Source organism: Thermobia domestica, chromosome 6, assembly GCF_964235325.1.
Source record: "Thermobia domestica chromosome 6, izTheDome1.hap1.1, whole genome shotgun sequence".
In the NCBI taxonomy this organism is placed as follows: domain Eukaryota; kingdom Metazoa; phylum Arthropoda; class Insecta; order Zygentoma; family Lepismatidae; genus Thermobia; species Thermobia domestica.
Window position 1 is genome coordinate 276562593 of NC_137459.1, and position 22180 is coordinate 276584772.

The 22180-nt window shown below is 36.0% G+C and overlaps 1 protein-coding gene across 1 annotated transcript; it reads left to right on the plus strand.

Annotated features, from left to right (window-relative positions):
- The first annotated feature begins 7703 nt into the window (after window positions 1-7703).
- Window positions 7704-8090, plus strand: LOC145687552 (uncharacterized). Its single transcript, XM_081761018.1, has one exon. The coding sequence runs from the start codon at window positions 7704-7706 to the stop codon at window positions 8088-8090; it is 387 nt and encodes a 128-aa protein (XP_081617144.1).
- The last annotated feature ends 14090 nt before the right edge of the window (window positions 8091-22180 follow it).

A 22180-nucleotide genomic window follows, 5' to 3' on the forward strand; every position in this document is an offset into this window, starting at 1 on the left:
AATTTTGTCAGTTTTATCAGAAATTTTCCATGGGTTTTGTCTTGCATTCGCAATAATCTGTTTCGTAATTCTAAGAAATTATGTAAGAAGAATAACTATTTCTTCAAGTTTCATCATAAATTTTAGATGTTATTCTACTTTTTCTTCTGGGAAAAATTGCTGGTATATAGTTCTGTTATTAGCAGGGTTGTTTGCATCTACTTTAGTAAATATGAATATTATTTCTTTTTAATTCCTACAGGAAAATGGAAAATTGATTCAGTTGAAAAAAAAAACAGTTTGACATTGAAACTGAAACGAAAACGAACATAAAACGAAGTTTCTTCGGTCTAATATCAAGTCATTTCACAAAAAAAAAAAAAAAAAAAATATTCGGTTTTCCAGTATTTCATCTCCAACGTGCTACGACTCATAGTACGTAAAATGTGCCACAGTTCACATCCTTAAGACATGTTTGATGGCCATATATTAAACAAATAGGGCTAATGCAACAGGATGCATAAGGGGGCCCTTAAGAAAGGGTCTTAGTCTCCTACATTAAAATTACTTTTTCGGCATCACCTTATCAGCTGATTTGTCTTCTATACGTGATTCTATACTATATGCCATAATATCATACATACTTCTATTTTCATATTTATATTGTCAATGTAAATAGCAGGAATACAAAATACAAATATCATAATTGAATGTTTTTGTAGAGTTTCAACTCAAATCAAAAGGTCAGATAATCGGGGAGGGAAAGGGATTTATAAGATTTTGTTTCAGTTTGGTACTCTTGAAGGTGATTGGCTACTGTGTTCACCGGTAGCCAATCAGCGTTCAGAACACCTGACGGCTTCGAAAAGTGAAAGTTCTGAGATCGAGACAGTAATCTGTATAAAATTCAATTCAAATTTTTAATCTGTCACTTTATAAGTATCAATAGGAATAGTAAGCAGCACAGAATGGCAGAATTTGTCAGTTCGAAATACGGGGGGAAAGTGCTCGCGTACGAAGGGTTCTTATACCGGATTAATAGACGTAGTAAAGAAAAGACATATTGGAAATGTACACGTGGGTGCAAAGCGACAGTTGTTGTTTTGGGTGACGATGTTTTATCAAAGAGTGGAGTACACTCTCATGAAACAGAAAGGAGCAAAATTGAAGCAAGATGCTTAATAGACAGGATGAAGTGTAAAGTGTCCGAGAATCCTGTAGATGCAGTTCCAAAAGTTTACAGGTAAGACTAAATTTTCTTTTTAAATGAGTAGTTATTTTATTGGTTAGTTCTATCTTCTAGTTAAAAATTAACTACTTCTTTCTTTCGTTTTTTAACAATACGTTAAGAGACACCAAATAGTTGATCTGGGTAAACTGAAGTCAGTTTCTTGAAGGTAGTGGCCTAGTATCTCGCTAGTCGTGTGATACAAGTTCAAGTTAGCAGTACAAATAATCTCAGTTTACAAGTTTTGACTTCAAGCTTATTGCACTAGTCAGATGAATGTATTTTGCAGGTAAATTTTAACGAAACTATTCATGTATTTTTTTTTATTTATTTCATTTGTTTCTATCTTCAGGGAAGTGATTGCAAAGGAAGGGATACAGGAAGAGGTTGCAGCCGCTTTGCCAACATTTGAGGGAATTAAACATACCCTGTATAACTGTAGAAGCGCAGAAAGACCTGAACTTCCCACAACAAGAAATTGTATTAGGTTAGAGGGCAGGTGGAGACAGACATTAACAGGAGAGGAATTTCTCTTAATTGATGATGGTGTTGATTCTGATCGATTATTGGTAACTGAATTTATTATTATTCAATTTTAATTACAATAACTTTCGTAAAGTACTTAATGTTAGCAGTGTTAAGTTTACAGACATTAATTAATATCATCTAGTTTGAATTTACTTAATAGGATCCTCAAAGTTTAGTTTTGGAGCCAGAGGTGTACTAATACAATTAACTGATTCAAATAAGGGATTTCAATTGTATTATATTCTGGGCACGAGCTTTAGATAACTTTAACATTCAAGTATGCATCCTTAAATTTTTAGCTAGAATTAAGTATGCTGGTCATCAGACTTCAAGCTTGCAGCATGTCTGAAAATTCAATATTAAATATATATTTTGTTTGAATTTAATAAGTTTGTTAATATGTTAATTAACTAATACACTAATAATTATCAATATATTAGGGGAGCTAAATATTAATATTATATTCTGCAGGTCTTTGGGACAACCGGAAATTTACGGAAGCTTTCAACCACAAAGACAGTTTGGATGGATGGTACTTTTAAAGCAGCTCCCCGTATATATCAGCAGCTGTACACCATACATGGGACATATTTGGGGCAGACTTTTCCGTTTCTATTTTGTTTATTGCCTTCTAAAGGCCAACATACACTAGCGTATTTTCAGCGCGTATTTTCGGTCCGTAAAATGATGTCGTAAATTTCGGTCCGTAAGTTGGCCCATACACCTAGCGTAAAAATAGGCGCGTAAAAGAAGAAGGAAAAGCAGCGGTCATTTTTCGCTCTTCCTCTTGCCTGTTGTTTGAGCACGCGGTCGTATTCCAGTTCGCTAAAGTTGTTTGAAGAGAACGCATATATCTTCTAAGTGCAGGTCCTACAAACATTATGCTATTAAGGAAACGAATAAAAAGAAAGATCAACAGAATAGATTTGGATAGGAAATGATATTTAAATGTAGGAGTACTTTTTGTTTCTTTTTCGTAGTATCGGAATGTGAAATTCCCATAGAATGTTTTAAGAAAGTTAAATCAGATTAAAAAAAAAAAAAAAGAAAATGGAAGAAAGAAAAACAAAAGCTAAATGCATGATTTTGCGAAAGCAGTATTCAATTTAATAAATTTTATCACTAAATTTGTTAGACTTCTCGAACAAATAAATAAATCTAATCTCTTGGCGTAACATATCTCATGGAACGAGGGCCTACGTTCCAGCATGTGCCACTCATGTCTTTAGGGCAGGGTGCGAATCCCGGGCCGAAATTTCCTTGTATTTTGTTTTAATTCCTTCCAAAAGCAACAAATTGAAACATTGATCGCTCACAAAGCAATCAACTATCTTCTGTTAGGAACTATTTTATTCCCCTTCAAATATACACAACCTAATTTGCGCACTGCTTTTGGGTAATATATGCTCAGCACATCTGCTGCTCTTGTAGAATCTAGTCCTTAATGAAAGGGTCAAGTAAAAGAAGGAAAGTCAACCGTCTCCAAGTACGAACAAACCAAGTTTTAATTTCGAAGTGTGACTTGACAAGCTATTTAAAAGTTACAAAGAATGTCTAGAATAATTAAAATTTAATATTTAGAAAACGAATTAACACTTGACCTGAGGTACAACATAACCAAATGAAAACAATATCAATTGTATTGTTGTACTTTACTAATATGAAAGGTGGCAACTAATTCACTCTCCTGTTTTCTTTCACGATCTTTGAAGCATAGCATTTGTTCTAACAAAGACGATATTAATGCACCATGCTACATTACATTCGATATTACATTTGCTCATAATAATAAGTTGCTTGGAAGTTAAAATATCTTTTTAAGATAAAAATACTTTACCTTAAATACAACTAATTTTTAAATATATAAGTGCTTGTGCTATCTCTTATCCGTTTAGCAACTATAGAATAGATTGCTTTATATTTAGAATAGTTCTCATCAGAGTCGTAACTAAATTGGGGGGCCAGCGGGGCTGTCGCCCCGGGCGCTGATAGCAAGAGGGTGTTGAAGGAGCACGAAGAAAGGAAAGTATTGGAAATCATTATGTTTACCACAGAAATCTGCACGGAACATACGTTATCCATATGCTACAGACTTTCCTCGCTTAGATGTTACATCATTCCGTTGCAGGATGTATGACATCTAACAGTCTTCCATATATCACATACGTATACGTATGTTACATATGCCAGTTGTATGCTACATGCGTATATCTGTATGTGAGATCCTGACCACCTATATACAGTTCTTTCGTTCGTACAGAAAGTACGTTTATTCGAAACATGTATGCGGAAAGTATGTATAAAATGTACTTTTTTCAGTTATACATTTGCTGTATGTTAAGTCCTAAAACTACATTATTTACACATGTAACCTACGTTTTTACGTACGCCACATACATTTTTCTCAGTGTATAATTTCACAATACGCCCTCTGTCCTCCTCTAATGTTAATGTATAAGATATAAGAAATTTACAGCATTCAATGTAGGGTCTACTGAAAACCTTGTGACACAGTAAGCAGACACTTTTAATCGATGAAACCAACTTTTAAATTAAAAAAAAAAAAATGATTGATTCTAATGACTGGAGCAAACCACATGTTCAAATTAAATATAACAAATTTGGTGTTTTTTTAAAAAAAGGTCATTTATTTAATTGTAAACAAATTAATTTAAGTTGTTGGCCAATGTAATGACTATTAGTGAATATTCTACATTTGAACGCATCGTTTGATGATTAACAGTTAATGAAAATATAATGAAACTAATTGTAGATCTGAAGTGAAGTAATTCAGATAAAACCGTATAGATCTAATTAAATACTACTAAAATTATTTTTCAACAATTTCTTAAAATTCACTTAAATTGGGAATATTATTAACAAGTTTGCTGTCCATCGGCGATTAGGGGCATGGAGGTAATTGCTGCCCCTACTTTTTTGGCTTTACACTATAGCCTAATTACATGCCCCCTTACTATTAGTAGTGTTTTGTCCCCCTTTCTAGTGTTCATACCCAATTGGCGTCACTGGTACTTTCCATTACAAGCGAATAGATCTGTGTTTTTGCGCAACTACAATTGATTACGGAAAGTAAGATAAATTTAACGCTTTATTAAAATTATTATAGTTATTTCGTATACTAAATATTAAATTTATCTAAAAGAAAGATGTTTGCACGTGTATGTTATATGGGAACATAAAAAAAACTGCAAATAATAAAATGTGGGGTTGTTACAAATGATTGTAGCTGTTTCATGGATTTGGCGTAGCTATGATATTTGGCATATTATCACGAAGCTTTACCATAATATAGATCTTTATTTAATTTCGAACTTATAGTAGTCAAATTCCGTTCAAACATTAGCTATTCACAACTCTCTATTCTCCAATTCAACTCAGATTAGGTTATTTTCAAACAAAGTTAAACTATTCTGAACGACTGGTTTGTTTAAGTTTTACTACATGTTGGTACAAACATCCAACTGCTTATTAAAATTAACTGAGAGCTACCCAATCTTAATTTAGATTTTTTTTTTCAAAAGAAGTTTAATTTGTTAACTCATTAAAGACACTTTGAACCAAAAACATTCGTTCGTTTAAATTTATTATTATTATTATTATTATTATTATTATTATTATTATTATTATTATTATTATTATTATTATTATTATTATTATTATTATTATTACATTCGTTTCACAACTTATGAACCAATGATTTGAAGCCATCTAAGTCGGAAGAGTTTCCATTTACTGGTTCAGAAAATAAACAGATTTGTTTTATTTTAAATTTTCATTTTTCTCAGTGTAAAGAGCCCGTCGTATTGTATGTTTTTAATACTCATAATTCTTATATTCATTACATAAGGCATATTTCACTGTAAGAAAGCGTAGTTATAAGGAATTAAGCAGAAAGTAAAAAGAAAAATGTAAACAAACTTGTATGTTATACGAAACTGAAAACAATTAAATATCAATTAATTTCGAAGCTCTAGTAGTAAAAATGACACTAAAATAATACACTATTAAGTAAGAAGAAAAATAGTACACTATTAAGTCAATTATTATATAAATTCTCCTGACAGGATGGACATGCCACTTATAAAGATAGTAAAACGATTAAGTTGAGTTGATTTTGAGTTTAATGTCCCTTTCACCAGCGAGGCTATATGAGACGAGACCTACTGATTAACGTGGAATCCGAACCACATGAACTCCCACCGGGAAGCAAACCCAGCTCTCCCACGCCAAAGACACGTATGCTAACCGTTTAGTCACAGAGGAGCTCAGTAAAGTGATTGAGTTGTTCGTGAAAGAAATTAAAGTGTCAGATATTCATTCTTATTTAATATTTTGTGATAATAGACCTTAAGTTAACGTTTATCTGGGGAGAATTGATAGTAACCACACCACAAAGGTTGAGAAATGGTTTAATGGCTTACTACGAGTTAACATGAACTATTATGAGTGTAATCCTATTTCCTGCAAATGGGTGTCATTTCAATTTTGGCGTTAGGTATGTTCTGTTTTGAGTCTACATAAGCTTTTCAAATAAGTGTTGGCACAGTCCCCATCATGACGAGATATAATAAAATGTTGAAAAATATTCAACATAGCTGGTACCCTGGATTAAACTTGAACTTTTAAGGCTGGAAAGCAAGCACACTAAAACGAGCGGACAATGAGTGTGCTATTTAGACTTAGTATGTGAGTTGTTCATTTTAGTTTAGCGTCCCTTTCAGCAGCGAGGCTATATGAGACGTGGACCTACTGATTAACGTGGAATCCGAACCACATGAGCTCCCACCGGGAATCGAACCCGGGTCTCCCACGCCAAGGGCGCGTACGCTAACCGCTTAGCCACGGATGAGCTCGACTTAGTATGTGAGCACTAATGGCGAAATAGGATTATTAGGTCTATTAAATTTAAATAAATGTACAATCTGAGGTTTGAAATAATTCACAAAGAAAGAAACACTAGCCTATGTATTGTGGTTTATCACATTTTCTTTTTCACGAGTAATGTTAAGATCACGTGAAAAAAAAATAATGACTTTCTGAATCTAATTTGTTACAAGTTCTTGTAAAATTGAGAAGGTACTTAAAATAACAATCAGCAGGTGGTCGAAATAGCAAAAAAATTTCAGCGAATTTCGATAGTCAAACGCAATTTTTTGCTGTTTTATCAGGCAGATATCGAGATAGTATCTTGTTAAAGTTTCTTGGGACTAATTGTCAAATATTAAATTTAATGTTAAATTCGTAGTCGAAAGACATCATGTTCGATTGGATTGGGTTTGACTTGAGCGACCTCTTAGACAGCGAGGCTATATGAGAAGTGAGATCCAAACTGCATGAGCTTCTGCCGAGAATCGAACAGGATATCCTGCGCCGAAGAAGCTTACGCTGACCATATAACTACGGAGGAGCTCTCATCATTTGCGAATTCTGATTCTGAAGTATTGGATTTAAATACCTTTTTCTCTGTGCACTGAAAATTAATTATGAATTTTAATTAGGAAATAAGGTCTCGTTTTGTGCAATAGAAAATATTAATTTAACCGAAATCATGTATTGTATAGAAAGACTGAAACTAGGTTGGAATGATGATTTCTGGTGAGTCTACCAGCAAACCTCAGCAACGATTCGCGAGGACAACACAAGAACAGGTTTTCTCTTCTGAAAACAATAAGACCAGACCAGGGAGAAGGCCGTGGAAAGGGCAAGAGACCACCTGCTGCTCGAAAACCCTTTCATCTGAGCCGTTTTTACGCGCCGTATTTACGCTCGAAGTTAAAAGCACCCAGACTTTTCCAGCGTATAAAAATTCGGTACGTAAACGTACGCCAGGTCCCATACACTAACGTATTGACAGCTGCTAACAAGACTAGCGCATGAAATTTTATGGCTACGGCGGAAAAATACGTCAGTGTATGGCTGGTGTTAGAAAGAGGAAGACTATCGTAGGATGCTGCTTCTCATTAAAGATGCGGCTTCTGCAAATGGTCTTTCCTTTAATCCTACTACAGTGATTATAGACTTTGAAAGAGCGGTAATCAATGCCGTTACTGGTGTTTTTCCGGATGCAGCCATTCGTGGGTGTTTCTTCCATTACACCCAATGTTTATGGAGGAAAGTTCAGTCATTGGGGTTGTCCACTTTTTATGAAGAAGACAAAGAGGTCAGGAAGTGGATAAGACGTGCTGCTGCACTACCACTTGTGCCAGTGGAGCAAGTGGGTGACATGTTCCTGCATCTCCAGGAAAATGCCCCGGAAGTACAAAACGCAGAGAAGTTTCATGACTATTTAGTCGAAACATGGCTGGACGATGCAGACGCCATTTTCACAAAGTAAGTACGATATAGTAGTTACCTTATTTTCTACGCTATTTCACTATCTGTTTTTCGTTTGATTTTTTTTTTTTTTCAAATATATGTGGTTTTCGTTTGGGAAACGAAATCTACGTTAGCAGTGATTAGTATTTCATATATAGGCCTACTCATTCGGTCATTTTAGTCCTTTATGTTTTTCCATTAGTTCCGTTTGTCATTGTTGTATTGCCTATGTGTTCTACAATTGTGAGCTCAGAAGTGTCTGGATATGAAATGGTGCATAGTGTCTTTAATGGAGTGTGGTAAGCGTAATTATTATTCTCATTCCATAAAAAATCATTTCTGAGATCTGCATGCCAATACGAAATTTTAATCTGCTCATACCAGAGATCTGAAATTAACTCTATACTAGTGTAATGATTACAAAACTGAATACTTATAAATTTACCGTGTTACTAACAACAAACAACAGACGTTATCCTTAACGTTATCTACGACAGACGTTAACATGCAACTTCCAATCGTTGTTGAATGTCTATTGTCAAGCTTTGATTTGTTTTATGTAATTAATGTTTCTCTCTTTTCCAGAGATATATGGAACCAATATGATAATGTTGAGGGAAGAACAAATAATGTTGTAGAGGGCTGGCACTCTAAATTAAACAGAAAACTGACAAGAGAACATCCAAATATTTTTAAATTTGTACAGCTGTTGCAGCAAGAACAGAGTGAGAATGAAGCTTGTATGCTGATGTTGGAGGTAGGAAAAAAGCCGAAGGAACCAAAGCTGAAATATAAGCGAATTGAACAAAAAATAAAATCATTGAAGGCACGTCTGGAATCACATGTAATAGACTTGGTGGCTTACACAGATGCAGTTGCATACTGTTTGCATTTAGAACAGTGATGGTGAGATGTTTTAAATATATTGGCTATATTAACGATATATGGTATTAACATTGACGATATGTAGTATTTACATTGACAATATAAGTATATGTAACATTGCATGTAGTATAGAATCGTGTTAGAAGACAAATTACCTGTTAAGGTAATGCCAAAGAAGGAGCAGTGATGTAAAAGACAAAGGCTCTTTTTTTTCAAAAGGGCCGCCTTATGCATCCTCTTGCATTGTTTGTTTAATGTATGGCCGAACATGTCTTGAGGATGTGAATTGTGGCACTTTTTAGTACTGCAAGCCTTAGTATGCTGGAGATAAACTACTGGAAAACCGATTAAAATTCGGTTGTGAAATGAATTGATATTAGCCCGAAGTAAGTCTGTTTCGTGTTCGTTTCAGATACAATGTCAAACGGGTTACTGGCAACTGAATCAATCAATTCGAGGAAAGAGATATGATGGAGACAAACACTCTTTTTAAAGGCCGCCTTATGCATCCTCTTGCGTTGTTTGTTTAATAGTTGGCCAGACATGTCTTGGGGATGTGAACTGTGGCATTTTTTAGTACTGCAAGTCTTAGCATGCTGGAGGTAAACTACTGGAAACCCAAATAAAATTTTGTTCTGAAATTGCTTGATATTAGATCTTTTTTTTTTTAATGTTTGTTTCACATACAATGTCTAACATTCTTGCAACTGAGTCAACCAATTTTCCATGTATGATGAAACTTGTAGAGGTGGTGGTTGTTTTTACAGAAGCTTTTAGAAATACTAAAGAAATATTCCCTACAAAAATTCCTCCCTGCACATAATTCCCCGTCTCGAAAGAGTAGGCACAACGGGAAGTAGGCACAACGGGAATTACTGTTCTGCCTAGAGATAAGATAATTAAAAATATTTTCTTTAAAGTGCTGGAGGGTCTGTAGGCAGAACGGGAAGTAGGCACAACGGGAATGAACCGTTTAAATGAATCCAAAGTAAAGCCCAGGTAGGAAAATTTTTGTTCACGAGCTTTCATGTCGAAAATGGCCTGTAACAAGGAGATGCGTTGTCGCCATTATTATTTAACTTTGTTCTGGAATACGCTATAAGGAAAATCAAAGATAGCAACCAGGACCTAGAGTTGAACGGTATTCACCAGGTTGTGGCATATGATGATGATGTAAATTTAATAGGAGATGATAGGAGAACAATAGAAAGAAATGCAGAGATCTTACTAAACGCTTGCAGGGACATGGGATTAGAAGTAAATTCAGATAAAACTAAATGCATGGAAGTGCATCGGGACCGTAATACGGCAAATTATGGATGTGTTAAAATATTAAATTATACTTTTGATAAAGTGGATAGTTTCAAATATCTAGGATCGATATTAACAGAGGAAAATCATATTCACGGATAAATTAAATGTCGAGTAAAAGCAGGGAATTCGTGTTACTATTCCGTTGAAAATATCTTGTCGTCGCGAATTATTTCGAGGAATTTGAAGCTTAAAATATAGAAAACGATAATCATGCCTGCTGTTCTGTATGGTTGCGAAACGTGGTCGCTTACTCTGAAAGAAGAACATAGACCGAAAGTATTTGAGAACAAGATCCTGAGAAGAATATTCGGACCCAAGACGAACAGGAATGGGGAATGGCGGAAACTTCATAACGAGGAACTACATAATTTATACGGTTTACCCAAGATTGTTATGGTCGTCAAGTCTTGAGGCTTAGGTGGGCAGGTCATGTAGCTAGAATGGAAGAAAGTAGAAACGCTTTCAAAGTCTTGTCTGGAACACAAGAAGAAAAATCGGAAAACGACCATTAGGAAGACCGAGGCGCAGATAGGAGGACAATATTAAGATCGATCTCGCAGAAATTGGAATATAAAGTAGAAACTGAATCCAATTGGCTAAGGATAGAAGTCAGTGGAAAGCTTTTGGGAACGTGGCATTGAACCTCCGGGTTCCATAGGATCCGGGTTCCGGGAGTTAGTTAGTTGGCTGGAAATGTTTTGTGAATAGTGTTTATAATACATTTAGATGTAACAGTAACTCAGGGTCTTGTTGTTATACCCCGCTATAGGACGTAACAGCTTTGTTATTATTTGTTCTATCTGTTTATTAATTATTGTTTAATATAAGTACATGTTATTTTAGCATTTCGTATGATTTTTGGTTTCGATTAAAGGTGTATTATTTATATTCGATTATTAAAAATTTACTACATATTCTAGATTCAAGACGTGTTTAGAATTGCAATGTTGTTAGTTATTTTGGGCGTGGTATCTTGTATTATACATCAGTACCATAAAATACATTTCAATTATCTGATGACTGTTAAATGGTAATTGGCGAAATGGCTTTGCTTTCTGGACCAAAAGAAGAAAAAAATATACAATTTTATGGATGAAATACAAAATAAAAAAAGAACAACAGGAAATGTGAAAAAGATTTCATAAACAAGTTGAGACATTGCTTTAAATAGTTATCTAAAGTAAACTTTTGGATACGTTACTAGGAAATCTATATCATCGGAATTTTGGCAACATAGATGTAAACACCTGACTAACAGCTTTGTCTTTCTCAAGTAATATAATTATCCATTGAAAACAAGGAAAACTTACTTTTTTTTTTGTTAATGATGGACATAAGAATGACAATTTTTATTAGCTAAATAGTTTCTTCTGGGGGCTTAGGCTCTTCCTCTGCAATACTATTCCATTAAATCAGCAGAAAATGGTCCACTTCATAATTTAACTGTTCTGTTTCACCTAAATTTACAGTATTTTGTAATAGTCAATTTGGTCAATATGGAAGCTGCTTGGAATAATGATATGTTTTTATGACATGAATGCTTATGATATGTTTTGTTGATACAATGCTTGTAACAAAGATGCTATCGATAATATTTAGTACGGGATAGCACTATTTGCAATCTATTTGAAATACATACATTCTATACAGAATGTTATTTATTAGCAATTCGTCGGGTAGATATGATGTCATGCCTTATAGCTGCAGCCAGGGCCGTGTGATGGGGGGCGAGCGGGGCTACGGCCCCGGGCTCCGAAGTAAGGGGGGGTCGAAAAAATTGCGAGAAAAAGGGGCGAAAGAAAGGAATAATTACGTGGAATAAATGTATGGGGGCGCCGTCGTATACTCTCGCCCCGGGCGCTGATTTTCCACGGCACAGCACTGGCTGCAGCCAAACAAGTGTGTGTACGACATAGGTGAAAAGGGTATCATTTAGAATACCATGACTACGATAATGATAAAAAGTTAATAATAAAGTAAAATATGCGCATATAAATATATATATTAATCTTAAATAGTATTATAAACATAGTAAAGAAATACATTCCATGAGGATTATACTTACGTTTCTGCTGAACTCTTGAAATCCTATGCCGTTTGCTGAAACTGTACGTGTGCAAGATATGTAAAAGAAGAACGTTATTTCTAGAACACATGTAGTATTGTAGTTGCGTCGGCTGAGTATTTTATCTAGCTTTTCCAAATAATTAAAAGCTTACTGAAGGCCACTTATGCAATAATGTATTTTCCTCAACATGACATCATAGTGCAGCACTGTATCTTCAACTCTTGAATTTTATATTTTTGAAAGCAAGCCTAATCAATTCTATCTACTATATGTCAATATTTAAATACCTAGAGAAAAGCTCTAGCGTACGTATGCCATACAAAAAGTAGCAACTTTCTCGTTCTATAAACAACGATATAGACCTATACAATATACCCTATGGAATATCCTTTACGCACCATTGCACATTGCAGGAATATAAATTTCTGGACTGAATATGTGCATTCCGTGCTTCCATTCCACCGATATGGACAGTTAATCCGCGTTGTCTGAAATAGCGCGTGTTGCAATGCATTTTTCCACGCTTTGGATGACCCTAGCTTTCAAACTATACAATTCTCCCCCACAGCTCCATCTCATTTATTTTATTTATTTGTTTATATATATTGTGAGGAATCACTTCTTAAAGTTTGTCGGTGTAGTTCATGAACACCATGTGTAGGAATCCTACTACGGAATGCAATTTGCATTCGTTTTCACTGCTGGTTCAACAAAGCGCCACGTGTTAGGATGTCCAAATTTGCGATCCCTCCGGGTTCAATCCACCTCGAGCTCAATGCTTGAGTGAGAGAATTTGTGACCACAAAAGTTGTAAGTGGATATCGAGCCAGAGGCTGAGTCCGAGCGAGGGAGAGTTTAAATAATACTAGTAATGGTGAGCACGATCGACTAGCATTCTCGTTGAAAACAATGAGCTCAAGTCATTAGCGAATGGGAGTCCAATGATATAAATCGAACTAGGGTCTTTCTATTTCAACTGTGCACCTTCTGGCGCTGCTGTCGATGCATGTTTTCTTGTACCTCCCTCGAAAGGAGAGGGGCAAGTTGCTGCGGCTAAGATATTTAAATTATTGGATGCGGAAGAGTCGCCAAAATGAATTATTTCAAGGACTTCGCTGTGCTCTCTCTTGTTAGCCATTCTAAGTAGCCTATGATCTTCACTCGTCAAGAGTAAACGACTGAATGATAAATTGGCAACACAGCTGAGGCCATTCACTTCTTTTCACTAAGCAAAGGGATGGTTCCATCCGCCAGAGGGTGGCGGGGGTGGGGCCCAAGTATGTTTCGCATATTTTCCGAGGGCACAACTGAGTGAGATAGAAAGGCTTTAGCTCAAGCATCATTGAAGATCGTGAGTCCGAGTCCGAGCTATTATGAGTCTGGACTAGTGCAAACTTCATTGCAATTGGTCAGTTCGAGCCTTTTCAAGGATGGTGAACTTGAGCCTGCACGGAACTGGGAAAGCCTCAATTGCAAATTGACATTTCAGCCAAGTACAAATAACATGTAGGTCCTAGCGGTTTGGTCAGTTGAATAAAAAGCATGTTCATTTGCGTCTCAGATTAACGTTATTCGCTATTATTAGGCTAAGTTTCATTAACAAATCGTGGAAGTTGTGTTTCATGAACAAATCCAAGATGACATTACTCTGGGCAGTTAGTTTCATTTTTTTTTCCTTTCCATTATCCAAGCTTCCCACAGAATGTCATTCGTCATTTTTTTTAAAAAAAAAAGAAAAATACAAAGCTGTTATAAATTAAATAGGAAAGCTCTTAACGACAACAACGCACTGTAAGATTCTCAAGACCTGACTCAATAAGGGGCTAGAAGAGATCAAATTACTTTTTTTTTTCGTTTACCAGCAAAGAAAACACATAGTGAATGACGTTTAAAATGCATATGAGTTCGTACTCTTATGTATCTGGAGACAAGCTTATAAATCAATTTAGATTTGTTACCATGCACATAATTGTTGTTTTCGTGGGTGGTTTAGTTCGTCATAAACCTGAAGAAGATTTTTAGAAGTGACAGTATTTTAATTAACATGCGTAATTCCATGACGCTATAGATAATAAAACCTCCTCAAAATTTTAGAAACAATTGTTAAGTATCCTATGGAATATTATTCTGGAGTGTTTGTATGTCTAAATATGTTGCAATAAATATGCAATGCACATGAAGTCTTATCATGACGATGAATGTTCATAAACTTATGGCAGTACTTTACTTTTACATTTAATCAATATACTATTTATTATGACGTATATAATGTATTTGATGCTTTATGTTTGGTGCTAATGCCATATATTTATATTTAACAAACCCTGGCGTGTTATTGACCTAAACACGCAATCTATACCGATTAATTGCAATGTTTGAAAGTTATTATTCAAATAGAATTGTGATATTCATAATTTAGTATTACCAAACTGTTCTTCGAATAATCCTAAGTACCTTGTACGAAACCAGATAGCCTTTGTTATTTCATAGAAAACTTAAAATATAACATAAAATAAAATGCAAATAAAGGTATGCGATTATGGTGCCAATTGGCTCAGTTGCGAGGCAAATTGTTACCTTGACTCATCGAAGTTGCATACGTTAATATACGTATGCGTTATACTTATATATTACTTTTATGTTGCTGAAAAAAGAAATCCAAATAATATGAAAGAGATCATTTTCGTACTAGCAAGTGTGTATAGTTAAAAAAATAAAAAAGGGAAAGCAAACAATGGAAACCTCCCACGTGGAAATGTTGTTAGCGCACGTGCCTTTGGCGTCTAAGACCTGGATTCGATTCTCAGCTGGAACTGTAGGTCTAGGTCTCATATAACCTTGCCGCTGATATGGGCACTAATCTCAAATACAATCAACCAGATGTTATAATGTCTACGTCTAGCGTTTGCTAGTATCAAAACTAGATTGAAGGGTATGTAGTGGTATTACAGTTCATGCTTGGAGGTCCCTCGCGAAGCTAAATTTGATATCACGGGGGTATATCTAACTCTCTTTCTGCGTAATCAGTTTACTTTTAAAAAAAATAAAGTTTCTTCCTTCCTACGTTTCTTCCAATATCAACCAAGAACATGCCGGTATATAATACCAGTGTGTAATTGATTAAAATATTGCTATTAAATTTTAGTTAGTTAGTAAACCAGGATTATATGAGACGGGATGTACGATACACTTTAAGGGGAGAGTCGAGTCACTAACTATGTGATTTGTATTCGAAGTTAAGTACTCCACTGAAATAACGTATATTGAAATTGAAGTTTCAGTCTCTTTACAATAAATCCTGGATGGCTCGCAAGGGTATGCTCAAACTTCAGCAGGATATCGTACCGTTTTGGATGCAGTATACAGAATGAACAACATGATTAGACACACGCTGCAGAGCAGAGGTAAACAGACCATCAACAAACCGGAGATACATGTTGTTATACTGGTAACAATGAAGACAGACGTGTAATATAGGGGTACTTAAGAGAGGCACAAGGTGGAATGATGACAAGGACCACTATTGGTAACATTAAGCTAATGAAACATTGAGAATGATGCACGTCTCTTCGGATGAGATATAGTTCCATGCTGGATGGAACCTTATTATAGGTAGCGTTTAAAATTATTGCCATCTGCATGATGACCGTCATTTTTACTGTGCGATGGGAGTTCTGTTATTTAATGAAGCATATTATTGAACACCCTGTATATATCCGGAGCGGATATCTATGTGTATTTTTTGCTGATTGTACTTAAGAATCACTTACTTAAGTTTGAGCACACCTTTGCAAACCACATTGTATAACAAAATATTCTTAGGCTTGTAGGGTTATCAATGAACTTCAAATCAACCCTGTTGAAGTATACACACGGTATTTTTCTCTTATTTTAATAATACGATTTATGTTTCTAGAGTTAAGGTCAGTTGATAGACTGAACAATGCATCAAATGTTATGTTCGCCTGTAGCACATCTGCTATTAGCTGAGGATATCACAATGTGGCATCAAAATCAATGCTATATTATTCTGAGGGGAGGAGTTAAGTTTCCATATGTAAGAAGTCTCTTCACTTAGGTGGAACAAGGTGAGTTGCGTAAATTGTAAATCCATTCACAACAGCCAAATTTCAGCACTCAACGAACTAGTTTCATTAATAACAACATAAAGCTAGTTATTCTTCTACCTTTCATTCGGGATGTATTTACATGGAAGGTGAGAAAGAGATATTGCTGTATCTGACAGGATGGCTATACATCACCTTGAAGCTTCAGTGAGCGGTCCACTGTCAGATTTCTTGCAGCTTCTCTTCTGCAGTGAGGCGAAAAGATCGGAGCGCCAGCGGGGAGGTTTTACAACAGATTCTTCTTTCTCCCCAGCCATCTGTCTTCTGTGGTCTGATGAGGCTCTACATCAACTTTTGACTGTCACATGGGTGAAAGTTGAAGAACAGCAGATAAGAAAGAGGAAACAGGGGTGACGACGAAGGGTCGAGAGAAAGGAAACGGAAGTGTCCTTTTGTGTGGTAACCAAGAAAACTTAATGAGGTAGAGGTCTCCAAAACTTCAATAGTAGTATTCCCTTCATCTTTTTTTTATGTAAATTGAAAGGTGTAGCTCATTTACATAACCTAATGGAATGGAAAGAATGGTGCCACTATTCAGCAGTGCGATACTAGCCCTTCCACCAAGAAAAATGTGAGTCTTCCCCCAAAATACATTTTAAATATTGCTGTTTCGTGGAAGATGTGGATAAAGGCAAAAATACTTAATTGTTTATCTATACTATGTAGATTAGTTGTGCAAAGTGGAAACCACAAAACATGTTTTAAGGAAGGAAAGAAGAAAACAATATTAACCAACTTCAACAAAAACACTAAAAGTAGAAAATAATAATAACATAATGGTAAAAAGCAGATAATAATAATAATAATAATAATAATAATAATAATAATAATAATAATAATAATAATAATAATAATAAAGCACTTAAAACCAGAAAAAATAATAAACTACTATTAACTATAAAAAAGTTGAAGTGTGTGCAAGCCAAACCAATTAATATAAAATATATAATTAATTTAGGTGATCATTTTATGAGGCGTTAATTTGCTTGGCTTCGCACAAACTTTATATAATATATAATAATAATGTTTTGCTTTTAAGCGCTTGATCATCATTTTCTGCTTTATCGCTGTTGGTTAAAGTTTGTTAATGTTTACTTAAACTTACATTTTTATACTTAGAAAATTACAACCGAAGTAGCTGATTTCCATCATTTCCAATTTTAGTAGGATTATTGGAGTGGAAATGGGATGAGAAGATAACCAAAAAAAAGTTCTTGCTGTTTTAGAACAGTGATAAACAAAAAGCAATGCAATGGACGATAGGTATTTTTAGGTTTTGAAGTAATTTTCATCACCATACAAGACCTTTAGCGAACGTTCCAGCAGCTACACAATATCCGGGTGATAAAACACGGCCTTCGTGGATGCAAATAAGCCTGGCAATGCATTCTGCAGGTCTCCCTCATTTGGGAAGGATCTCTCACCGAGGTAGCTGTTGAGGGAATGAAGCAGATGATAATCTATTGGCGCAAGGTTCAGTTAATAGGGCTAATGCAAAGTTTCTCCGAATCAAGTTGCTGAAGGATCTCCCGGGTCCTCTTTGCCACATGTGGCTTGATGTAGTCTGCAGGAACCCTTGAGATTCACCAATTCCGGCTTCTTCTGGTTTAATGTACGGTGCACCCCTTGCAACGCTGAGAGTAGAGGTCAGCAGTTATAATCTGACCAGGTGGAAAGAGATCGTAGTGTACCACTTGCCGAAATGCCGACAATTCCAACATAGAGAGAGCATAACCTTTGGTGGGTATAGAGGACTTAGGGTGTGAGGAAAAGGGTCACATAGCGACAACCAATGTTTGGTACGCTTGTGAGTGTCAAAGAGGACCCACTTTTCGTCACCAATAAACAAGTGATCAGAGATGGGTGTGTTCAGGTGTTGAGTGAGCAAGGAAAAACAGGCTGCCACTCATTTTTCCTTGTTGTCTGCCGAATGACTTCTCTATCCCATGGAGGTAGACTGTTCCAGCGAAAACATGGGATCTTTCTGCGGGTTCACCACATGTTAAGCCAGTGTCATCTTCAATGGCTGCTTTCAGTTCTTTGTCATACAACACATATAGTCGTTCACTGTGAGGTTCTGAGTGGGTCAGTGGGTCGTGGGCCAATAGCATGTGACCCACTGTGACCCACCACCCACCATGACCCACTGTGACCCACCACCCACTGTGATCCACTGTGACCCACCACCCACCATGACCCACTGCGACCCACCACCCACCGAGACCTACTGCGACCCACCTCAGTATGATCTACCGACCCTCTCTGCTCACTGCGTTGTAGACAGTATCTTCTGAAGACTGGTAAATTTGTCTGCGTTTTACTTTCAAGACCTTCATTTCCCTTGCTTTTCCATTGGTTTCTGTCTACTTACCTGAGGTGAGTATATCTAACTAAGTGAAAAATGAACTTCAGGCACTTTTGGATATTGGTATTTTTAATTGTAATAATAGCAATAGGACTTATACTAACTACTACTTGGCTTTCGAGACCTGTGAGTTTTTAGAGGAGCTAACTACTGGGAAAAATACATTTTTGGATCACTGTAATGTGCCTGATCATCACAGTCAAATTGTAAAGTCAAATGAAATTACTTTTGGTATATAGTTAGGTCTTAATCCAAACTGGGATGTTATATTGCTTTCATTATAATGCACAATATCCTAAGGAGGTAGTGAGGATCCGAATTTTTGAGAAAAAAAATGAGTATCTCGCAAACCGTTAAACTTACGAAGCTGAAATTCAGTGTATTAACTCTTTTTTTTTATATAAACAGAATGTGCCCTAGCATTTTTTTAAAATTCTCCTTTATGTGGGGGGGGGACTCTCTATATATGGAAAATTGGTAGTGAGTTGATTTGTAAAAATGATCGAAAACGATCGATGTTATTAAAAAAAAAAATCAGAAACAAAAAAATAAAGTGCTTTGCTTCATATATCCATTGCTTTCTACTCTAATAATTGCTGAGGCTTATGTTTATTATATGGAGCGTTTACACCACAGAGCAATCAACCCATAAAGCTGTGAGAAAAATAGACATAAAATTTGTACCGTAAGCTTAATTACACTGAAGTTTTAAGTTTGGATTGTACGCATAATTATATGTAAAGTTTTACACTTTTCCCCCCTTTATGTTGGTCTACTTACCTTGATTTGGAACTTTCAAATTTCATCCTTTTTTTCACTGAAAATATCGACAATTCAACATTATGATAATTTAATTGAATTTCATCGTAATTTGGCACATGGCAAACAACAATGTGTAATTGAAGGGGAAGATGAAGGGAAATTCCCATTCACCTCTGAACACTTTCCAGGAACCTCGTTCCCTTTCGCTTTCTAGACGGGGTAGGGAACTTGGTAATGTCACCAAACCTTCATGTGTAATTGCAAAAATTAAATTTATAAACAAATAAGAAATCATCAGTTTATCAGGCTTTAATTGATAATTTAGTCGCAAGATTCCCTATCAAAGGCGTGGTAGATGAAGTTTCTGTTCTACATGGGTCGACATTGCCAACTGACATGGTCGACACGGGAAAGATGTTGTATGGTGATAGAGAGATGATACTTCTTGCTGAGTATTTCAAAACTGAAATTTTTACTGAGAAAAATCGTTATCAGACTTAAGTCTAACAAGCAGATTGTCGATGCGGAGATGCAGAAATTTCTACGTCGGATACGAGGGTCACTACGAAAGTTTTGAGATACGCATTGTTGTGGCACAGTATTTGAATTCCAACAATTGGTAGTGGTATCCAGAGCGAAGAAGCGAAGCAAGTTTCAACTCGCCTCGCTTATCGGCGTGGCCGTATCGCCTTCACTTGTATGTTGATGTGAGCAGTATTCGGCTGTCTAGAATGGAGCTCGGAAGAGAACATTTTCGGGCAATGATCCTTTACGATTTCAAAAGTGGTTTGAACGAGACACAAAACCTTGACCGTTTGCAGGTAGGGCATTTGGTCACCTTACTCCTTCCCGTGCTACAATTTTTCGGTGGTTTGGTGAATTCAGAAGAGGTCGGACATCGCTTAAAGATGAAGAGAGAGCTGAACGTCCGGCAACAGCTGTGTCAAATGAAAACCTTGCCGCTGTGGAACAAATGATTCGAGAAAATCCTCGATCAACTTTCAAGGACATTGAATCTACAGTGAACATTGGATCGCCAGCAGTAACAAAAAACCTTCATGATCATCTTCGGCTCAGGAAGGTTTCATCTCGTTGGGTGCCTCACACTTTGGCTGAACAGCAGAAGCGCATGCGTGTGGAATGGTGTGAAGAAATGCTTGCCAGATTTGATGAAGGTAATTCTCGACGCGTCTCTGACATTGTTACTGGTGATGAGACTTAGATCTATCAATTTGACCCAGAAAATAAACGCCAGTCTACAGTTTGGATCTTTCTAGACGAAAATCCACCCACGAAAGTGAAGCGACCGTGAAGTGTGGGGAAGAAGATGGTCGCAACTTTCTTCTCCAAATCTGGCCATGTTGCAGCTCTTCCACTTGAAGAACAAAGGACTATTACTGCTCAGTGGTATACCACTGTTTGACTAACAAAAGTGTTCCAGAAGCTTCGGGAACGACGTCCAAGAACTGGATTGCGTGGGATCCTGTTTCATCATAACAACGCGCAGTGGCGGATTAAGCTTCCTCGGCGCCCTAGGCACAAACTTAATGTGCGCCCTTCTCAAAAGAAAAATAGTATTTGCAGTATTTTAAGGCTAATATAAAATTAGTGAACATACTGAAATAAGAAGTGAAGTATAAAAATCAATAATAAATTAATAGGCCTAGTACAAACAATTCATTTTATGTAGACCCTATGTACTATACCTAAAATTATGTAATGTATTGAGAAATTAAATTCACGAGTCATAAATGAAGGTGCTTCCGTTTCACTTTGATTGCTGTAAACTTGTATATAAGTTCTTCAAAGTTGATGTGTCCATCAGTCAAGATGTGTGCTTCGATGTGGAGAATAGGTAACTCGTTCAGTCTTTTATTACACATCGTTGAACGGAGATAAGCCTTCAGTCTTTTTAGAGCCGAAAACGAACGTTCAGCTGAACAGTTTGTTACAGCAGTATACAAAAATATTCTTAATGCAATTTCCATATTTGGAAACACAGACTGCAACTTTTCTTTCCGTATATATGCTAACATTTTTGCTGGTGCGTCACAGATTCCTCTGGTTTTCAAAAGTCCCGCAAAATATACACATTCATTTGAAAATATTGATTCGAGGTCAGTTTCATATGCAGCCTGAAGGTTGGCTGCGCGTTCCGAAATGACACAAGAACTTTGCAGAAACTTACTAAACAAACAAACTTTGCAAACACTTACTTAAAAAATATGAAGTTGTCAGACATTATTTTATAGTTTTCCTTTCTTCTAATTAATTCAACGTGCAATTTATCAAGAATAGGAAGAAACACCTCAACTTTAAATTTTTCTCTTCCTGTTAGAACAACCTCATAGTCTCTTACTTCATCGGCTTGAATGTTACGTTTTCTAAACCTTTTATAAGTACAATCGTAATCCATATCAGTTTTCTCCATGGATTTTTCCTCATAAGAGTCGAACATGTCACGAGGAGAAGTTATGAAGTTCACAAGTGATTCAACATGTACTATTGTTAAATCTATGTTGACACTGTAATTTCACGATGCCACTCTGGAATCTCTGCACTATATCATTCCAAAAAGTGAGCATGAA

What these genes read in the sequence shown, in the direction of transcription:
- LOC145687552 (XM_081761018.1), top strand. Translation starts at nt 7,704, where the DNA reads ATGCTGCTTCTCATTAAAGATGCGGCTTCTGCAAATGGTCTTTCCTTT.